Source organism: Leucoraja erinacea, chromosome 2 (assembly GCF_028641065.1).
Source record: "Leucoraja erinacea ecotype New England chromosome 2, Leri_hhj_1, whole genome shotgun sequence".
NCBI classification, from domain to species: Eukaryota; Metazoa; Chordata; class Chondrichthyes; order Rajiformes; family Rajidae; genus Leucoraja; species Leucoraja erinaceus.
The window spans coordinates 87625531-87647853 of NC_073378.1; the positions used below are offsets into that span (position 1 = coordinate 87625531).

Genomic DNA, 22323 nt, shown 5'->3' on the forward strand with positions numbered 1-22323 from the left:
TACTGTATCTCAGTACGTGTAACAATAATATAAAGTATATCAAAGGACATTGTGGGAAGCTAGGGAAGAAATTGCAGGATCCCTGGCAGTTATTAACATAATTTATAGCCAAGGGAGGGGTGTGGAAGACTGGAGAGTGGCTAATATGTCCACTTAAGAAAGGCTTCAAGAGGCTTGTCATGTTACAACTGTTCAAGAGGCTGTAAAGGCCATGTTTGGATTACCGTGTACAGTTCTGTCGTGTACATTTTTGTTTTTTTTCACCCCAGTTTAATGACCTCCTTCCTTTAGCAGGGAATGGGAAGGAGGCCATTGAACTGGAAAGGGTGTAAAAAAGATTAATGAGGATGTTACCAGGTCTGGTGGGTTTGAGTATTACGGAGATGTTGGATACGTTGGGTCTTTTTTCCCTGGAACCTACGAGGTGAGAGATGACCAGAAAAAGGTGTATACAATCATGGGGGGGGGGGCATACATACAGTGAACAGCCACAGTCTCTTGCCCAGGGTAGGGGAGACACAAACAGGAGGACATGTTTAAGATCAAACATTTTAAATGAGAATCGAGTTGCAACTTTTTCGCACCGAGGGCAGTGAGTGTGTTGAACAAGCTGCCAGATGAAGTGGTGGAGACAGTGACAATTACAACACTGTACTATTTTGGCACTAATTTAACCCACTGCAATCTGGGACTTTTTTACTTGGCTCTTGAATTGTATATTTTGTATTACATGAGTCTGATTAGTTAAGGGACGCATAGTCACTTTTCTAATTCACGCAGGTCACGTGCATTCCTTGCTGAGATATGATTGTCTCGTGCTTGCAGCAATCTGCCGCACTGAACATTGAAGATTCTGTCAAAATCTGGACTGTTCAAGGGACTTCAAAGTTATGTTGCTAGTGCAACAATTAAATTACAATAATCCAGAGATCACAGTTCAAATTCTACCGTGGTAACTGGGTTAAATTCAGATGAATAACCTAGATCACCATAAAATTAGCAGATTGTCATAAAATACCATCTGTTTCAATAACATTGCCAATATTACCCCGTTGCACAAGAAGGGAGCAAAGCAGAATAGTGGAAACTATAGGTCAGTTAGTCAGACTTCAGTGGTTGGTAAGAATTTAGAGTCCATTACAAAGGATGAGGTTAAACAGAACTTCGAAGTTCATGATAAAATAGGCTGAAGTCAGCGTGGTTTTGTGAAGGGGAGATCTTGCCTGACTAATCTACTGGAATTCTTTGAAGAAGTAAATAGCAGGACAGTCAATGGATGTTGTTTATCTATATTTTCTGAAAGCCTTTGATAAAGTGCCAAATGTGAGGCTGCTAAGGAAGATGAGAGCCCATGGTATCAGGTTGGCTGGATGGCAAAAGGCAAAGAGTGGCAATAAAGGGGTTTTTTTTGGTTGGCTGCCAGTGACAAGCAGAGTTCTGCAGGCATTGGTGCTGAGGCCTCTACTCTTCACGTTGTATATTAATGATTTGGATGAGGGGATTGAAGGCTTTGTGGCCAAGTTTTCAGATGCTACAAAAATAGGTGGAGAGAAAGCAAAGATGCTGCAGAATGACTTGGACAGGCTGGGAGAGTGGGCTGAGAAGTACCAACATCCGAGGACGTTCACTCCATTGAGGATAAATGGGGATCCTGTAGATAGGGTGAACTGTTTTAAATATCTGGAGGTCCACATCTCCGAGGATATGACATGGGCATCACACGCCTCAGCACTCGTGAGTAAGGCAAGGCATCGCCTTTACCACCTTAGGCAATTGAGGAAATTCAGAGTGTCTCCGAGGGTCCTCCAGTGCTTCTACGCAGCGGCGGTGGAAAGCATCTTGTCCGGGAACATTACCATCTGGTTTGGGAATTGCTCTGCCAAGGACAAGAAGGCTCTGCAGGGAGTAGTGCGTTCGGCCAAACGCACTATGGGAACTTCACTCGCCCCCCTGCAGGAACTATACAACAGGAGGTGCAACTCCAGAGCAAATAAAATCATGGGAGACCCCTTCCACCCCTGCAACGGACTGTTCCAGCTGCTACGGTCAGGCAAACGCCTCCGTTGCCATGCGGTGAGAACGGAGAGGTTGAGAAGGAGTTTCTTCCCAGAGGCAATTCGGACTGTAAACACCTATCTCACCAGGGACTAACTCTACTGAACGTTTTTCCTTCCATTATTTATTATGTAAAAGAATATGTGTGTTATGATTGTGTTTATAATTTGTTTGGTTGTTTTGTTGTTTGTCTTTTGCACAAAAGTCCGCGAGCATTGCCACTTTCATTTCACTGCACATCTCGTATGTGTATGTGACAAATAAACTTGACTTGACTTGGAATGTAGTAGCAGAGTGTGGAGTTGTGCATTTTGATAGTAGAAATAAAGGGTTAGGAGGTGCAAAAGAACTTGGGAGTGCTGGTGCAGGATTCCCAATAAGTTAATTTGCATGTCGAATCAGTAGTAAGGAAGGCAAACGCAATGCTAGCATTTATTTCAAGAGGGCTAGAATATAAAAACAGGGCCGCATTTAGAGTATTGTTCGCAATTTTGGGCACTATATCTGAAGAAGGATGTGCTGGCTCTGGAGAGGGTCCAGAGAAGGTTTACATACAGTGAACAGCCACAGTCTCTTCCCCAGGGTAGGGGAAACACAAACAGGAGGACATGTTTAAGTTTCAAGGATCAAAAATGTTAAATGAGAATTGGGTTGCAACTTTTTCACACAGAGGGCAGTGAGTGTGGGGAACAAGATGCCAGATGAAGTGGTGGAGGTAGTGACAATTACAACACTGTACTATTTTGGCACTAATTTAACCTGAATGATCCCAGGAATGAGCGGGTTAACATATGATGAGCGTTTGACGGCACAGGGCCTGTAATCGGAGGGTGTTGAGTCTGTGGACCTTTTTGCCACAGAAGGCTGACAATGGATATTTTTAAGGCAGAGATAGATAGATTCTTGATTAGTATGGGTGTCAAGTGTTATGGGGAGAGGTTATTAAATCAGAGTACAGTGTAAAAAGCTTGTACCTCATCCAACTAAGCTGAATATATTTTACAGCAAGAGTATTTCATTAACTACTTGAGGTTCTTGGTGATTACTATTTTCATTGGATTGGAGGATGTTGTAATTTAACATTCTGCGAGCAAAGTGAACCACTACGAGCAATTCCATCTGCATTTAAATATGTATTTAAATTCTGCAGTTTCTGGCAATTTCATGGTATAATACTAGCCAATGGTAAAAGCTCTACTTTTATTGCAATCACAAAATCCAGACCAAAAGATAATCCTTCCAAAACAGATGTAACTTAATGCAAGCCTATGCACTGTTCATACTTGGGAGAAGGGAAATTGCTCTGGAGCACAAAGTACAGAAGCTGGTGAGTAAAACTGAGGATATTATGTCTTTAAAATTCAAATGCCATGAGGTGAAATAGGATTATTATCCTTTTACTACCTATATTGTTGGATTGAATTAACTGAAGTCGAATTGAAAAATAAAATATGGAAACAGGCCCTTCGGCTCATCAAGTCCTACCAACCAGTTATATGTTCTACATTATCCCACTTTCGTATCCACGCTCCACATTAGTGGCAATTTACAGATTGCCAAATAACCTACAAACCTGGAGGTCTTTGGGACGTGAAAGGAAATTAGAGCACACGGAGGAAATCTACAAGGTCACATGGAGCACTTACCAACTCCACACACAGCACCAGAGGTTCGGATCGAACCTGAATCTCTGGCCTCTGAGGCAGCAGTTCTACCACTGTGCCACTTGGATTCACATGAGGTCCTACAGTGCAAAGTGTTTTAATCTGAACAATATCTCTCATTTTTAAAAACCCAACCAAGGGTTGAGGGTGGACGAGACAAATACACCCAACAAAACGGAATGCAAGAACCAGGAGCAGAAGCGCACACACACACAGACCTTTAAATCAGAGGTTGATTGTCATTTGAGAGGTTTCACTCAAAATAAAGATTAGATCACAATGATAAACTAAAAACACCTTCAACAGTATTCAGTCTTTCATCATAGAGTAATTTAAAAAAATTTCACACCACTATCAAAGTTGCAACACATTCTGCAGCTTTTTGACATTAGCACTGTTCATTTGTTGGGTTTTGTTTGCAAAGTGAGACATTATTTTTTTGACTGTTTGCAGACAATAAAATATTTCATGCATTTTTATTTTGCGTCTCACACCTGGTTAACTCTTCAATGAGCCTTTACTGCTCATGTAATTGAAAGTGGTTTACATTCATTAAATCTATTTTTTTCTTTTAGAATCTTCACATCATATTTCTAATCAACCCAGGATTCGTTGCAAGCTCAATATTAAAAAAAAATGTAATCTGCAGAATTTAATGCATTGAAATGTAATAAGCAGGTTAATCATTAATTGTGCAATCTCATCAGTAAAATATAGAGATCAACCATAGAAATTAAACATGCAAAAATGTATTAAAAAAAGCTTGGGTGCTGGTGCAAAAATGTTAATTTAAAAGGTTAATGCAGAGTGAAGTACTTAAGACTAGAGGTTTATGCGAAATCCTGACCATTCCTCCCCTTCCCCCCAACCCCACTGCTAGTCTGCACAACTACATCAGATCTCACAGCCAAAGCAACAGCGTGAACAGCGGCAATTCAGAAAGCCTTTCCCTACATCACGGTTTGTTCCAACGGTGTAAATTCCAGCAGCGTGCAGTCAAGACTTCTTTCTCTGACAGACAATATCTTTCATCTGGCTTTACAGTCTTAGTGGATTCACATCCAGATATGAGGAGTGAAGAGATGGGTCCAGGGAGCAGATTTAATAAATATCATGGATGCTCATGTTTGGATTTAGACTTCTGCAAATTTAATCAGAACCTGCTGAAACTACCCGACTATAATTCCATAGTAACCAACATAAATATAATCTCCATTGAACTAATGCTAAACAGGTTATGAAATATGCAGCATTTCAATGGCAATTGCTTTTAAAAAAAAGTTAGGTTTGCAGAACATAAGGGAGAGGCTTTGATTATTTCGTAGGACCCCTCTATTGCTTGATGTATTTGAGGCTCAGAGAATAAGAGTAAACACATTTCCCCATTGTTCCTTCCTAACTATTTATTTTCTATTCACTTTTCAAAACAATACTTTTGATTAACTTACAGCATTTCCGTTGTGCTTTTCTGCTACAATTTTGATTTGAATGGCCAAGGTTTATTGTGTAAATGTGAAGGAATCAATAAGTTCCTTGTTAGGCCTAAGTGACAATAAAACAGTGGCTAAACTGAGGGAGAGCAAGTCTGAGGCATATGTAGAACATATCAAAAAAATTACATTTTCTCCATCTTGAAATGGGGATTAGCATACTGTTTATTTAATGTATAATTAATGAACCTTGTTTTCATTTTGATTACTTTATGATTATTATGGGAATACATTGATGCATGAAGATTTCTTAGGTTGGCTGTTCTTACATAGGGAACAATGAAGAAATGTGATGGCTCGTCCTCTGAGGGTTAAATACATCAATAACAAACAGGTCCTCATCATATCCTCACCCTTGAAATGAGCTGCTCTCTAAGACTTGGAACGTTCATGAATTGGTGCCAATCTCCAGACAGAGGACGAATTTAATTATTTTTATATGTCCCACATTTGCTTCAGCTTTAAAGCTACTCTCCATCATAGATTAGTAATCGTGTAGGAAGGAACTGCAGATGCTGATTTACACCGAAGATAGACACAGAATGGAGTAACTCAGCAGGACAGGCAGCATCTCTGGAGAGAAGGAATGGGTGATGTTTCGGGTTGAGACCCTTCTCCAGACTTCAGATTATTAACTGTTCTGCAGTCACTTGCTCCTACCAAGCAATTTGTTGGATCCATCAGATTTGCAAGATTTGTCTTGGACATTTTGTGGATATCTACCAAAAATATCTGAATACTTACACATGGGCAGATTATGAATATACGGTTGCAGCTAGCATTTTCGATGTCTGGTATGAACAGATGTGAAATACTTTACATGTGCTAATGCAGGTATTACATACTACTTTCTGATGTATTTAAACTCTTGCCATCTACTGCAAGTAGAGGTGCTGAGGGGTCTCATTTTCATATCTCTTCCATAACTCCTCAAATAACTAACCATCCACATTTGATTCCTAAATTCCCTATAAGCTTGCAGGGGGCTAACCCATCTTCTGGAGTTTGTTGATGAAGAAAGGTGCTAGTCTATGAAGGTTAGCTAATGGCAAAGTCTGAAATTTATTGGTGGGGACCAGACAAACAAACAAGCTGATAAAAGACAAACTTAGCATTTGTGAAAGTTGATGTAATTTGATCTCTTTTCATGTTAGTCCAATGCAATTGAGCACTTTAGAGAATTTTTAATTAAGAGTGCATATTTGGCTTAAAGGTATTCTCAGAAGCATAGGCAACACTGCAACTTTCCCACATCCAAGATAGGTTCTACTCAAAAGCACCTGTGACTAGCAGAACAGTCAAAATGACAGAGGGTGGTGAGAGATATTGTTTGACCTGCTGAGTTCTTCAAGCTGCTTGTTTTGTTGCTCCTGATTCCAGTACAGGTGCACAAACTTTTATCCGACAGCCTTGGGACCAGACACTTTTCGTAATTCAGAATTTGTCGGTCTTCGGAATGGAAATTTTTTTGTGTAGACTTTAATGGCTGGCTCAGTGGTAGAGGGCTCGGCTCATATCCGCAAGGTCGCGAGTTTGCACCTTGATCCCGGCAGTTACTCGGTCGCGAGCTTGAATCTTCAATGTGGTTTTTTTTTGCAGAATAAATGTTTGTATGAAATGCAGTGTAGGAGAGGTGTACTGACTGTGTGGGCAGAACTTTGGAAGTGATTGCCCACCAGTCTAAAAAGCCGCTGTCTCTCCCTGTCCCTGGGATAGCAGGGGGCGATCAAACAGCACAATGCCCCCCTCCCCCTCCAACTCCAGAGGAATCCGCTCCCCGATGGGCCGCTACGGCGACAAGTGGCAGTTTGCCCACAGCCCGAGCTGCGCCACCCCAAGAACACGTACCTTGCACACCATCAGCTTCTGCCCCTACGTGTTCCTCTGGAGTTGGAGCGGGGCTGGGCTGGAGTTGCTGCTGGCTGTGGGTCTCTGGGATCTCCGTGCTTGCAGTGGGCCTGGGGGTCGCTGTCCCGTTGGTCCTGACGTCTCCGGCCACCCCCCTGGACTGGAGCTGAGACTGGGAACTGTACCGCCCTTGACCCCTCCCTCTGCAACTGCAAACAACCCCACTCTCCTGCAAGGGCGGTACAGTTCCCGGAGGATAGCAGGTGGCCGGAGACGTCAGGACCAACAGGAACCCGCTCCCCGATGGGCCCCTACGACGCCCCGAGCTGCGCTCCGTCATCCGCAACCCATGTTCCCCTGTGGTTGGAGCGGGGCTGGGCTGGGCTGCTGCAGGCTGTGGGTCTCTGGGTTCTCCGTGCTTGTGGTGGGCCGGGTGGTCGACGTCCAATTGATCCTGACGTCTCCGGTGACTGCACTGACCTGCAGCCATCGCCGACTTGAAGACAGTGCAAAGCCCCCGCGCCGGTGCAATGAGCGGGGAGCTGGAGAGGGGAGGGAAGGGGTCACACACATGGCCAGGGAGCAGAGGGGTGTAGATGGGGTGAAACTGAAGGGAGCGACAATCTGCTGCTGCCTACACTGTGTATCGTGTCTACCGTGGGAACTTTTAACTCAGCGGGCAGACAGCAGCATATTGTCAATTATTAACCCTCCCGCGCAATATACCCTCACCTCTTTTATGGATGGGGATTTAGTTCCCCTTTCTTCGAGGACCGACCGGAGGTTCCGCTGTCACCTCTGCGGGCCGCCCTCGGTGAACGTCCTGTCTCCCTGTCCCTGGAATAGTAGGGGGCGATCAAACAGCACAATACCCCCCTCCAACTCCAGAGGAATCCGCTCCCCGATGGGCCGCTATGGCGACAAGTGGCAATTCGCCCATAGCCCGAGCTGCGCGACCCAAGAACAAGACGTTATTCTTGCACACCATCAGCTTCTGCCCATACGGGGAGCGTGTTCTTCTGGAGTTTGAACGGGGCTGGGCTGGAGTTGCTGATCTGGGATCTCCGTGCTTGCAGTGGGCCTGGGGGTCGGTGTTCCGTTGGTCCTGACGTCTCCGGTGACTGCACTGTGCTGCTAGCATCGCGACGTGAAGACAGTACAAAGCCCCCGCGCCGGTGCAATGAGCGGGGAGCTGGAGAGGGGAGGGAAGGGGTCACACACATGGCCGGGAAGCAGAGAGGTGTAGGTGGGGTGAAACTGAAGGGAGCGACAATCTACTGCTGTCTGCACGCTGAGTTAAAAAGTTACCACGCAAGACTCACGATACACTGTGTATCGTGAGTCTCCCGTGGGAACTTTTTAACGCAGCTGGCAGGTAGCAGCATATTGCCAATTATTAACCCTCCTGCGCAATATACCCTCATCTTCTCTTTTATGAATGGGGTTTAGTTCCCCTTTCTTCGAGGACCGACCGGAGGTTCCGCTGTCACCTCTGCGGGCCGCCCTCGGTGAACGTTTTCAAGGACCTTTCTTCAAGGACCGAAAAAATGTCGCTATTCGGAGGTTTTCGTTATTTGGATCGTCGGATAAAAGGTTGTGCACCTGTATCTGTAGTCGTGTGCCTCCAGGTTCTCTGAAGAAAGCTGCACTAGAGAGTTAGGAAAACTTGAATATTGTTGATTGGGAGTGCCCAGTGGTGTCTGATGTTTAGTAGGCTGAGTAACTATCCTTACTTTGGAACCAGGAAATGCTTCCAGATCACACACATATTCCAAAAAAACTTAGAAATCCAACTAACCATAATTTAAGAACTCCTACTTACATTCTGGAAATCAAATTACTTTTACAGTTCTATCTGATTAACAAACAATAATTTCTAACAATGGTTCTATTGTGCACTATTGTTTTGATGTAGAAGCACTTTTATTGAAAATTGTTTCACAATAGCATTGCTACAGATGCCAGTTAATTAATGACACAATTCTGAGGAAAACAGTGTTGTTATTACAAAAAAACGCAGCAAGTTAAAAATGTAAAAACTGCAGATGCAAGAAATCTGAAATTAAACAGAAAATGCAGGAAACAACCAGCAGGTCAGGCAGCAACTGGGAAAAGACAAACTGACAGATAGAAATCTTGTTGGAGCAGAGAACTTCAAGGTTGGCTGACCTGGAAGAAAAGTGGTAATTATTTTTATTTTTTTTAATCAATGCGAAATATTAAATAAAAACAGCAAATGCCTGAAATATTCTGTGGTTTAAGCAACATCTGTGGAGAGAGAAACAGAGCAAATTTTTCAAAGACATGGTTAGAACTCAGAATTTCCACCATTTTCTGATTATGACTGGAAAAAAAAACAGAATTGCTTCTCATTCAAAGGTTATGGGGAGATAGCAGGAGAATTGGGTTGAGAGGAAAAGATAGATCAGTCACGAATGAATTGCGGAGCACTCGATGGTCGAATGGCCTAATTCTGCTCCTATATCTTATGAACTTACAAATCCTGGCAATGGTTTTGTATAAATCCAATTAGTGAAATAATAATCTCTACACAAATCGCACCAAAACATTAGGTTATTTGGACTAATCCTGGCAGTAGGAACAGGAGAAAGTTTTCTGATTGAAGTAACCGTCCACACATCGATGGCATAAAATTAGATTTCTATTGCAAAAGTTTTGTTTCTACCTGTATTGCTGCTTCCAAATACATCTCCAAGCCTTCATTTAACAACAACTTTATATATCAAGTTAATTAGACAATAATTGATACTTAAAAGGTACACTTTTCCTCCAACTCAGTACAAAGAGGATAAATTAAATATAGTTAAGGTAAACACACTTAATGAATTTCAATATTTAAGCCTAGTTTTGTTTTAATATTGTACTAATGTTATGCCTTTTGTAGGTTTGTCCTCCCTAGAACATAGTACAGAATTACAAAGTGTTGTACAGACTTAGAAATAACAGTTAAAAATACATGATCGATGCGTATTAAGATGATTATTAATTTGAAACAGACTGCTAAAAATGATATCATCAATATTTATCAAATAGCTCAATACTCACTGGCCAGTTAGACATTCTTTTAGTGCAGTGTTTTCTGCTCGGCATTTTACAACCATAAAAAATCCATTTTCCTGGCAGCATTTGGTAAAATCTGTAACGAGTGTAAGTAGGTCAAAAGTTAAAAGTGTATTGGTTACCATGAATTTCGCAAACATTATCAAATACATGCATAAAAATGAGGGCACCTCCGTCTAAATTAAACCAGGAATTTAGGACAAAATTAATTTAAAGAAGTTAGGTTAACTATTTGATTATATAATTTGTTGCTTTAAAAAACTGATTCTTCAGCCAACAGCAGCCAATAATGCCACATTATCTGACAATTGTGATATTAAAAAAAAAAAAAAAATCAGTGAATCCATATGATCATGTGGTCTTAGTGGAAACATGAGGAAGAAAAAGGTAAAGAATAAGAAATAATCAAAATGAGGTAATTCAGAAACAGGAAAGAAACGACAACCAGGCAGTACCTATCTGGCTTAATTCTGGTTAAATACTAATAATTATCTCTATTTAAAATGAACTTTACGTCTTCATTTTAAAATAAAAATGTTGTAAACGAAGAACCAACAATAAAATCACGGGGTGACAATGCAACATTCCCAATGAAACAAGACATTTTATTAAATTCACAGTTCTTGAAAATAACCGAAACAATCTTAAAACGCAGATTAGTATATTTTTAAACTTGGAAGAACTCAGGTATTTTGACATACTTTAAATTAATTTTTAAATGCCTTTTTTGTACCCCTAAACACAAAACTCAAACATCCCTAGGTTTTGAAAGGATAATTGATTTAAAAGACAAAATGTCTTCCCAAGACGCTTTTTAACCACAAACCTGAAATAAAGTAAAATTGGCTCAGATATCCAAAATTAATTAAATCAAATTTACAATTTCCATAGACTGCCAGAATATTGCTTGAATTACTTATTGAAAATGGTAAAAGCCATTAACTAACAATTTGAAAAAATGTAAATGTTTAACATGTCACAAATTCTATTTAGCACAAGGCTGAAAGAGTTTTAGAATGTGGCAAGAGGGAAAGTGACACTGAGAGTCATGTAATCTCTTCTGTACGTGGATCACACATTTTTAATAAGTGACAGTAATAAATGGTTTGCCCAGTAACTGAAGCAACAGTAAACACTGAGTAATTTGCTAGCACATTCAAATGGAATCATCAGTGCTTTCTTTGTACACAAAAAGGTGCCAGTACGCACAATTAGTAAGCATGTGTCAGGTGGCCAGAAAGCAAAATACTGACGTTTGACTTATTTGAGGTGCTGGTATGCTGTAACAGTGCATACCATCACAATAAAAGCATTGTCAATAATTATTTTGTATCCTTCATTGACCTGTGAATGCGAGTTTTGATTTTTTTTTAGAAATACAATGAGTCATTTGAAAGTACGTCAGATGCAACTAGGACAATCACTCTATCATTCAAAATACATACTAGAATTTAACCATCTTTCTTGAGTGATATACATCCAGAAGGGTAAAAGCAAAAAAAAAAACATTCAGCAGCTAATCAAGGTGCATAAAAGTTAGAACTTCATGCCAGAATTGTTACAATTTAGCTAGATGCAAGACTAATTTAGTTTCACAGTACATATTGAGGACTATTCAATTCTTGAACTTCAAAGTAAATTAAATCACCTAAATTTGTGATTTACTCAAATAATGCCACATATAAAACTGGCATGATGCTTTACGTTTCAGAATATTTTGTTGCCATCTTGTTGGGGAATTCCATTGTCAATTTATAAAGTCAGTTATCAAGCAATCATCAACAAGTCAAATATAGAAATTATGTAATTTGAATCATCAATACATAATTTGGAGTCGCACAAAAACTGTCTCCTGTGCTATTTGACAAAACTTCACATAGCTTGATTTGAATTGAACGGATGAATAATTGAAATTACTTTTGGAAAAATATCAGTCTGAATCATCTGGATTAGGTTACATCATACACCTCTGTTATCATTCTTTGGAATATTTGAGTACATCTGTGCAGCACTCATATGAGCCCAATATTGATTTACCAATCTGATTCAATTTGGTCCTCAAACGACAATATGGCAAAACTTTTTAATGACCTATTTAATACTTTACATATGCCATGGTAAATTTTAAGCCTTAAATTAGCTATTAACAATGTTTTGTCACTTATTTAACAACCACATTTTAATTAGTTTTTTTCTCAGTAATCTGATAATTTGTTTGCTGGAAGATGCAGCAAGACTGCAAACCAATTACCGAGATCGCACACTGCATGCTAATCCAATTTAACGTCAGCAAATTAATTGCTGTCAAACCTGAATAATAAAGGATCTTTAAAAATACTCTTGCTTCATGTCAATTCCTAATTTATTTTCCTTCTTCCTTTTGCTTTATATATTTCCTACCCATATTCAAATTTACCTGAACAAGAAGATATGCAACCTCTTCTCACCACGTGCCACTGAAATTGCCAGAATGAGGAATAACAAACAACATCAGCCAATTTAAAATAAAAAAACAGGAATTGCTGGAAAGCTGGTCAGACCATAACTATGGGAAGAGTAATGTTTCAGTCTGTTTCCTTTGAAGCCCTTGTTCCAACTGGGAAGGAGACAAAAGAAAAGGATTGAGACGGTAAAATAGATCAATCTTGATTGAATGCCAGAATGGACAATATGCCGAATGGCCTAATTCTGCTCCTGTGTCTTCTGGTCATATGGCATGAACATAAGTAGCAAAGTTTGTATAAACAAGTTCATTAGGAGAGGATCACTGTGAAAGCACTTTAGCACTAAAATATGGAGATAACAAAAGTACAGCTGAGGGTTACTGCAGCTGAGTAGAGGCAGAGGTAACGTTGGTTGATGTCGTAGAAGGTGAAGTGCATGGCCTTTAAGGGCCTGTCCCACTTAGGTGACTTTTTAGGCGAGTGCAGGAGACTGCGCTTGCCACATGACAATAGACAATAGATGCAGGATTAGGTCATTCTGCCCTTCAAGCCAGCACCGCCATTCAATGTGATCATGGCTGATCATCCCCAATCAGTACCCCGTTCCTGCCTTCTCCCCATATCCCATGACTCAGCTAATTTTAAGAGCCTGATCTAGCTCTCTCTAGGAAGCATCCAGAGAATCCGCCTCCACTGACCTCTGAGGCAGAGAATTCCTGACTCACCACTCTCTGTGAGAAAAAGTATTTCCTCGTCTCCGTTCTAAATGGCTTACTCCTTATTCTTAAACTGTGGCCCCTGGTTCTCGACTCCCCCAACATCGGGAACATGTTTCCTGCCTCTAGCGTGTCCAAACCCTTACCAATCTTATATGTTTCAATGAGATTCCCTCTCATCCTTCTAAACTCCAGAGTGTACAAGCCCAGCTGCTCCATTCTCTCAGCATATGACAGTCCCTCCATCCCGGGAATTAACCTTGTAAACCTACGCTGCACTCCCTCAATAGCAAGAATGTCCTTCCTCAAATTAGGAGACCAAACTGCACATAATACTCCAGGTGTGGTCTCATTAGGGCTCTGTACAACTGCAGTAGGACGTCTTTGCTCCTATATTCGATTCCTCTTGTTATAAAGGCCAACATGCCATTCGCTTTCTTCACTGCCTGCTGTACCCGCATGCTTACTTTCATAGACTGATGTACAAGGACCCCCAGATCCTGTTGTACTTCCCCATTTCCCAACTTGATGCCATATAGATAGGTCATGGTCGCCACATGTTCACTGGTGGTCTCTGGCGAGTCTCCTTCATGGTCACGAGGAGTTCCCGCATTCTGGGAACTAGTCGTGGCCTCAATATGGTCAAAGCTAAATTTTTTTTAAATGTTGCGACCAAATAATGTTGCGCCATGGAGAAAATCAATACTTTTGTAGTCATAGGTGCAGTGCTAGTGGGGTCTCCATGTAGTTGTAGGTAGTCGAGGTAACCGTAGGTAGTCTCCTTTGCTGACCGGGCATTTTCATTGGATCATTGGTGGAAAAAAAAATGTAAGCACGAGTTTTCAGAACCAAGGAAAACCGACCAGTAATGTTAAATGCCCACCAAACTTCACAGCTGTGTATCTCTCGCTTACTAAAAGTGTCTCCACTCCTTCTCCCATCCCCCCTCTTTTAAAGGACTTACCGTACACTGTGCTAGCCGTCTTAACCTTCCTGTTCATCGTGGTGTGTGTCTGTATCACCTTGGCTTTGCAATGTGTGAATTTCAGACAGCGCTCCCCCGCTTTCCCTGGCCCCCGCCTTTGCGGGTGCGTAAGCGTGTGCGCGTGTGTTCCACTCTTGACACTCGCCGTTCCACTTCCCTGTTTTTCAGCGAGTGCCACGAGCTTGACACTCGCCGGCAGTCCGCTGAAAAATCGCCTAAGTGGGGCAGGCCCTTAACAATCGCATGGACCGGTGGCATGAAACACAACCCAAGGTCAAGTATGACAACAATGTTGTGGCAGGATCGCTGCAGGAACTTGTTGGAAAGAACAGTCAGTAGATAGTAATAACATTGGTACCTGAAAGAATGGTTTCAGTCTTCCAAATATTTAATTGGGAGGAAATGTACATACAAAAGATATTCAGCAATGACGCTGGAAGTCTAATGAAGTGGCATAGAAATTGCACCACCAGTTTTTTCTTGTATTAAAACAGTTGCGAGTTACCCTGATGCTGTTTGTGAAAAAAATCACATAATAAGTGAGAACTTCAATTGCAGTCCAAAGAATGGAATTGCTGAATCTCCATGTATTTCCCAGATGACGCAAAGATTGGTGGAGGTGTTGATAGTGTGGAAGGCAGATTTAGGCTGCAGGGCGACATCTATGTTTTTGGGAAATGGGGTGAAATGTGGCAAATGTCAATTAATCCAGACAACTGTGAGGACATGCATTTTGGGAGTACTAATGAGGCAGTGTGCTTACCATGAATGGCAGTGTCTTAGGGACAATGTGATTATGAAAGCACATAGGATACTGACCAAGATAGAGAGGATGTGGGGAGGATGTTTCCAGTAGTGGCAGAGTCTGGGACCAGAGGGTAGAGCCTCAGAATAAAAGGACGTACCTTTAGAATGGAGATGAGGAGAAATTACTTTATACGGAGTCAAGAGTGTTTTATTGTCATATGTCCCGGATGAGACAATGAAATTCTTACTTGCTGCAGCACAACAGAATATGTGAACATGTAAACATAGTACATAACGGGGAAGAGAAAAAAAAGAAAAACTTCAATAAATAACAAATATAGTGCAATAATAATAGTCTTATGCAGTCCAGAGCTCAGAGCTTCTTCGTTGTTGTGTGATGGCTGTAGGGAAGAAGCTGTTCCTGAACCTGGACTGATGGCTGTAGGGTAGAAGCTGTTCCTGATCCTGGACTTTACAGTTTCCAGGCTCATGTACCTTATTCCTGATGGCAATGGTGAAATGAGTGTGTGGCCAGACAGACAGGGAGTCGTGAATCTGTGGAATTCATTGCCACAAATGACTGTCAAGGCCAAGTCATTGGGTATTTTTAAAGTGGACATTGATAGGTTGATTAGTAAGGGAGTCAAAGGTTACGGAGAGAAGGCAGGAGAAATAGCTCAGTCACGATCACATGGCACAGAGAGACTTGATGGGCTGATTGGCCTCATTTTGCTCCTATTTCCTATGGGCCTTTACTGACCGGGCCACAGACTACAGATTTTGAGTGGTTGCGCTGTGTATGCTGTGAGTAGGTCTGGTCACCAAGGTGTAGTAAGGATGTGATAATGCTAGGGTGGATGCAGAGGAGATTCACCAGGATGTAACAGTTCAGCTCTGAAAATAGATGTTTTCTCCTTGGAGCAGAGGGGGTTGAGGGGGAACATTAAGGTATATAAAATTAAGACGGATATTGATAGGGGATATTGGAGAGACCGTTTCCACACGCCAGCATCTGCAGTCTCTCGTGTCCCCATTAAATTTAACCACACTTAGATAGCAGGGTATTCCACATGGGATATCGTGAATCACTAATTTGATTTGAATTTTTTGTAGAAATAATCAGGAAGCATGACGAGGGCAGGACTGTAGACGTAGTACAAGACATAAACTGCTGGAGTAACTCAGTCAGCATCTCTGGACAACATGATTGGTGACATTTTGGGATAGACCACTTCTTGAGTCAGCTGGTTTTACCCATCATCTTCCAGCCTCTGTCTCATCCCTCCCTCTGACTTCAATGCACTTTTGCTGGTGAAATTCAACCCTGGATTGGTACAGGAGAGCAGGAGGATCAGCAATGGGTTAAAAGAAGGATTTTTGGTAAGGAATTAAAAAATGAGTGCATTACTGTTAAAAGTGCATACATAGTAGCAAAAATGTGTTGAAAGGTAGGATTTCAAATGCAGTCACCTATACCATGATAATGCATGACAAGGGGATTGTTCGTAGGTGAGATGACATGTTGACTAAATACCTGTCTGGTTTCGCAAGTGGATACAGGGTGCAGGAAACCTCCCTGACATCCTGGTCAATATTTATTTGTCAATCTCTTGTTATGAAATCATTTAATTTTACTCTTCATAGGATTGGGAAAATAAAATCAGATTTTTGAGGCTGGATACAAATCTAAAGGGCCTGTCCCACTAGGCGAATTTTTAGGTGACGGCCGGCGACTGTCAAAGTCGTAGCAGGTCGCTGAAGAACCGGCGACTGGACTTATGGGCCTGTCCCACTTAGGCGATTTTTTAGGCGACTACGACAATGGAATTCACCAAAGGCAGCACCGGCGACAACCTACGTCATCCTGGCGACAACCTGCGACAACACCTACGTCAGGAGAAGACAAGCTATGACAAGCCCACGGTTGCCGACTATCGCCGAAAAGTTTTGAACATTTCAAAATTCAACAGCGATCAGATAAACGCTATGACTCTTTGGGCAACTGAGGAGACTACTCACGTCCATACAGGCGACACCCCGGCGGCCATGTCAGTCGCTGGCAGTCACCTGAAAACACGCCTAACTGGGACAGGCCCTTGAAGGACTAATCAGTGAAATAAAAAAATCAGGATTGAAGTTGTCAATCAAATAATTCAAGATTAAAACAGCTGATGTCTGGGATGTATGAACTTCTCTGGTTAAAACAATCCATGTATAAAGACTATTTCACATTTCTCCATTACAATACTTTTACCTCAACTGGTAGTGCAACACTCTTAGGAGACTGACATTATGCCCATATAATGGGGAAAAGTTTAGACCTGGATGAAGTTTAAAAAAAAAGGTTTGTGCTGCCACTACCAATCTCACACAAAGGAGGGAGAGGATATAGTTGGCATGCATTAGCCTGCCTGTTGCAGGGCTGCCAACATTGGGTGAGAGTTGGGAGTGAGAAATTGCGAGAGACCAAGCCAGGGGGTGGGGGTATGGTACTTTTGCATTTTTCAGCTTGAAATTGTGCAATATGGTGCATACAGTAGCTAGTATTTTAGCTTACACTTGAATGCAATATATATGCTTTAAATTGGATTAGCTATGAATAAGGTTAGAGTAAATTACATTCCTAATTACATTCCACAGTAGAGCCCAGGCTCTGATCAACACGTGCAGCACATGAATGATCCTAGTGTATTCATGTATGGAAATCAGGTTATAATCAAGCACTTGGCCCATGTTGACCAACCTGGGTCTCACTGCACACCTGCTACTATTCCTGACCCTGACTCCAGTTGCATACCTCTCTCATTCCTGTCCCTGAATCCAGCCTTACACCTGGCCCCCTATTCTACCCTGATCATAGCTGCTTACCTGCTTAGGTTCCCAGTGTTGAACACACCCCTGATCCCAGCTTTGACTGCACACCTAGTACTATTCCAGACCTTGACTCTGGATGCAAACTTGGCCTTGCTCCTAGCCCCTTTGCACTGACAATATATCTGGCCCACACATTAAGCCCCATATCTGACCCCCTGGACTTAACCTATTACGTTCAAGTCCACAGGTGCTTATCTAATGCAGTAATCCTTTATGGGGCACTTCACAGACCAAATTATGGATAACAAAATTTGCTACATTCATTGGCTTCCTTGTTATCTAACACGCTAGTTACTTTGTCAAAGAAGTCATCAATTGGTTGAACACAATTATACTCACTGAGCTGTATAAGTATTCTGATACTATTTCTTTCATTTTCGTAAGAAACTGCCCTGAAGTCATTTTCAGCCCCAATATTTTCAGTATTTTGCCGTCTTCCTCTCAGCTGGGACTTTTCCGAAATGCAAAGTCCAATAACTATATATTTAAGCAATATTACTCTATTAAATGTGATCTTGAGAGTACATAATATTTTCTGTGGTATTCATAACACAACAATGATAAAAAGAAGGTACACAAAAATGCTGGAGAAACTCAGCGGGTGCAGCAGCATCTCTGGAGCAAAGGAGATAGGTAACGTTAAAAAGATCTTTGTTTTGATTGTACCTACCAACGTGCATACAATATTACATTATAGTTAATATATACATTGAAGTGATTGTAATCCAAGTGAAGTTTAAATGGCATCATAAAAGTAAAACCTCCAGAATGGGTGATATTCGTTACGTGGTTGGTTGGGGTCAGTATCAGCACAATTACTATATTAAACTTTGAATCTGCAGATGTGCTGGATCAATCTAAAACTAAAGACAAATAATAATCTCCTCACACATTCCCCTGCAAGTATCTCTGTCACTCCTTTAAAATATGTCCTTCTTTGAACAAGCTCTTAAATATCGCATCTGAATCAGTTTCCGTTGCGATATTATGCGATGCGATAACCATATTATGTATACAGATGATCTTGTCGTCTTTAGTCCATCTAGCACTGGTCTCCAGCAGCTCCTTACTATATGTTCTGTGTATAGTATGGAACATGTCATTAAATATAATCCTAGTAAGAGTGCTAATATGATCTGTGGAACCAAAGAGGATAAATGTCTAAAATTTCCTGATTTTAAATTGTCAGACAATAATCTTAGTAAGGTAAAATATCTAGGGCATATTATTACAGAACAAATGACAGATGATGAGGATATTTATAGGCAACGACGCATGCTGTATGTACAGGCGAATATTTTCTTGTGTAAATTTGGTGCTTGTGCAGATGTGGTGAAGGTGTCGCTATTTAGAGCATACTGCACACCACTCTACACTGCGCACCTGTGGTCGAACTATGGAAAGACAAGTTTGCAGAGACTAAAGGTGGCGTATAACAATGCCATGAGAACACTGCTAAGGAAACCTAGATGGTGTAGTGCCAGTAATATGTTTGTGGCTGCAGGAGTCAGTACTTTAGAAGCTATCCTAAGAAATCACATGTATAAATTCATTTGCAGGATAAATGAATCTAAAAATGTAATTATTGTGGCCTTGTCAAACATAAGGGTTAGCACTACACGCTACAAATCCCAGCTGTGGAGACACTGGTATCGTTGTCTCGTTGTAGGACATTGATCATTCTTTTAATCTGGATTTTTAACTTATGCATTGTGTTTTTAAAAATATATAATTTATGATGCTTTTATAAGTGATATACTAAGATTTTATATGTACTTTAGATTTTTTTAATGTAATGTTGCCCCTTGTCTAGACCTCGAGTCCGTAATAAAGTTTATTATTATTATTATTATTATTATTATTATTATTATTATTATTTCCATCTGATTACACTCCTTGAGGATGTTCATCTACGTGTTCAATTAATAAAACAACGAGATTGGGGACATTTCTATTCAACCTGTCAGAGGAATTGGGGTTGGGGGGGTTAGAAATAGCCAGTGAGGTAAACAAACATAATAATTGAGTGGCTAATGACAATAAATTCACAATATGGCTAAGGATAATAATAATAATAATGCTAGCCTTTTCACAAAATAGTATTTTAATTGAAGGCTTTAAATAATGGGTTGAACAGATCAGGGCTGTATACAAAATCAAAAAAGAGTGACAGACAGCCTGACAAACTTGCATGTCAACATGAAACGTTATCCAGTTCTCCCCTCATAGGGGTTATTACACATATCCATCAGGGACAGACCTGACCCTTGGATATTCCGGATTAATAAATTAAGGATATTCCGGATTGTAAATTAAGGTTTTGTCAACTAATTACAAATCAGGCTAATTACAAATCAATAATATTAGCCAACTCCGAAACATGAAGCGCTGAGCATTGTGATCTAGACATCACGGACAACTGGCCTCAGTTCCCCTCTCACATCTGGCAGTGTTCTCCGTCTGAACCAGGGGCCGTGGAGCGTTTTTGAAAGTGGGGATGCTGAGCGATCACTGATCACTGGCCTTGGGGGTACCCAGAGAGAGAGTGCAGCAACCGAGTGGGGAGGGGGTGTGGAAGAAGGGTGTCCCCCCTCCCAGGGTAGGAACTTTTTTGAAATTTTATGTATTAAAATCATGTTTTAGTGCATTGTAGAAGTATGATTTCAATGTTTTTTGTATGACGTATTTTTAAGAGGTAACTTTTTAAGGGGATACTTTATCCACAAAAAGGGTGGTGGGTGTATGGAACAAGCTGCCATAGGAGGTAGTAGAGGCAGGGACCATCCCAACATTTAAGAACCAGTTAGACTGATACATGGATAGGACAGGTTTGGAGGTATGGACCAAAAGCAGGTAGAGTAGCTCGGACATGTTGGCGGGTGTGGGCAAGTTGCGCCGAAGGGCCTGTTTTCACACTGTATCACTCTATGACTACATTATACCTCCACCATGCATGAATGCTTCAAAATCAAGTGATCGAGTTTTATTGCCATATACTCAAGCATAGAAACATAGAAAATAGGTGCAGGAATAGGCCATCGGCCCTTCGAGCCAGCACTGCCATTCAATATGATCATGGCTATTCATCTAAAATCAGTGCCTCTTTCCTGTTTTTTCCCCCATATCCCTTGATTTCGTTAGCCCCAAGAACTAAATGTAACTCTCTCTTGAAAACATCCAGTGAATTGGCCTGCACTGTCTTCTGTGGCAGAGAATTCCACAGATTCACAACTCTTTACGTGAAGAATGTTTGACCTCATCTCAGTCCTAACTGGCCCCCTCTTTATTCTTAAACTGTAACCCCTGGTTCTGAACTCCCCCAACATCGGGAACATTTTTCCTGCAATTACAGTAAGTGAAAATCTAGCAGGCAAGCAGGATGCTTTCTCCAACCACCCCCATTTGAAGGCCACTATCTTCCACCGTTTCTACCCAGTGCTTGGTACTTACTTCCAGCAGTCACTGGTTGTCCTCCAGGATGCACAGAGCCACAGCCTGATCCATGCTGGTCACCTGGGCGATTTTGGCACAGAGACTCACTGCAGCGGCGCAACGCTTCCGACGCTTTGCACTGAGGCTGCTCCATGGCCGGAGCTGCAGTGAGTGACTCGCCAGCCTGGCAAACACTCGCCAGCCCCGCTCCCCATCCGCATCTGTCCCCTTCGCTGCTTCTGCTTCCAACACCCGTGGCCCATGCAATTGATATGAGTTTTGAAATTTTTGTTGATCACAGAATTTCTCACGACAGAGCGTGAGAAATTTGTGATCAGCGTGAGAATTTGGTGAAATGCGTGATTCTCACACTCAATGCACGGGAGTTGGCAGCCCTGCCTCTCTCTCTCCCCTCACTCTCCCACCTCTCTTGTCCCCTCCCTCCTCTCTCTCTCTCCCCCTAACTCTCTCCTCTCTCCCCTAACTCTCCTCTCCCTCTTTCCCCCCCTTTCTTCTCTCTCCCCCTCTCTCTCCCCCTCGCTTCCACCCTCTCCCCCTCTCTCTCTCTTCCACTCGCTCCCTCTCCACACACTCTCCCCCCCTCTCTCTCCCCTCCTCTCTCTCCCCATTTCTCCCTCCCAACTCTCCCCCTCTCTTTCTCCTGTCTCTATCTCCTCTTTCTCTTTGCCCCCCCATCTCTCTCTCGCTCTCTTCCCCCACTCTCCCATTCTCTCCCTCTTCCCTCTCCACCCCCTCTCGCTTCCCTCTCACCCCCTCTCTTCCCCCCCTCCCACCTCATTCTCCACCCTCTCCTCTCCTCCATTCTTCTCCCCCCCCCGTCTCTCCCCTCTCCCCCTCTCTCCCCCCCCCCCCCCCCCTCTCCTTCCCCCCCTCTGTCCCCCCCCCCTTTGAGAGTCTCTGTCCCTTCGGCACAGAGACTCTCACGGTAGCGGCGCAATGCTTCCGACGCCTCCAATGGTCGGGATT

The 22323-nt window shown here is 42.0% G+C and overlaps 1 protein-coding gene across 2 annotated transcripts in view; it reads right to left on the reverse strand.

The window, feature by feature from the left end:
- cmc1 (C-x(9)-C motif containing 1) overlaps positions 1-22323 on the reverse strand; it is a 59386-nt gene that overhangs the window by 2638 nt on the left and 34425 nt on the right. Inside the window, exons 3-4 of one of the 2 annotated variants that reach the window (XM_055660387.1) lie at positions 10124-10214; positions 8969-9226 (exon numbers count right to left, since the gene is read on the reverse strand). In XM_055660387.1, the coding sequence (XP_055516362.1) occupies positions 9082-9226; positions 10124-10214 (236 nt within the window). In that variant the 3' untranslated portion in view covers positions 8969-9081. Of the gene's footprint in view, positions 1-8968; positions 9227-10123; positions 10215-22323 lie in introns of those variants that run through there. The other variant, XM_055660396.1, reaches the window with a different exon arrangement.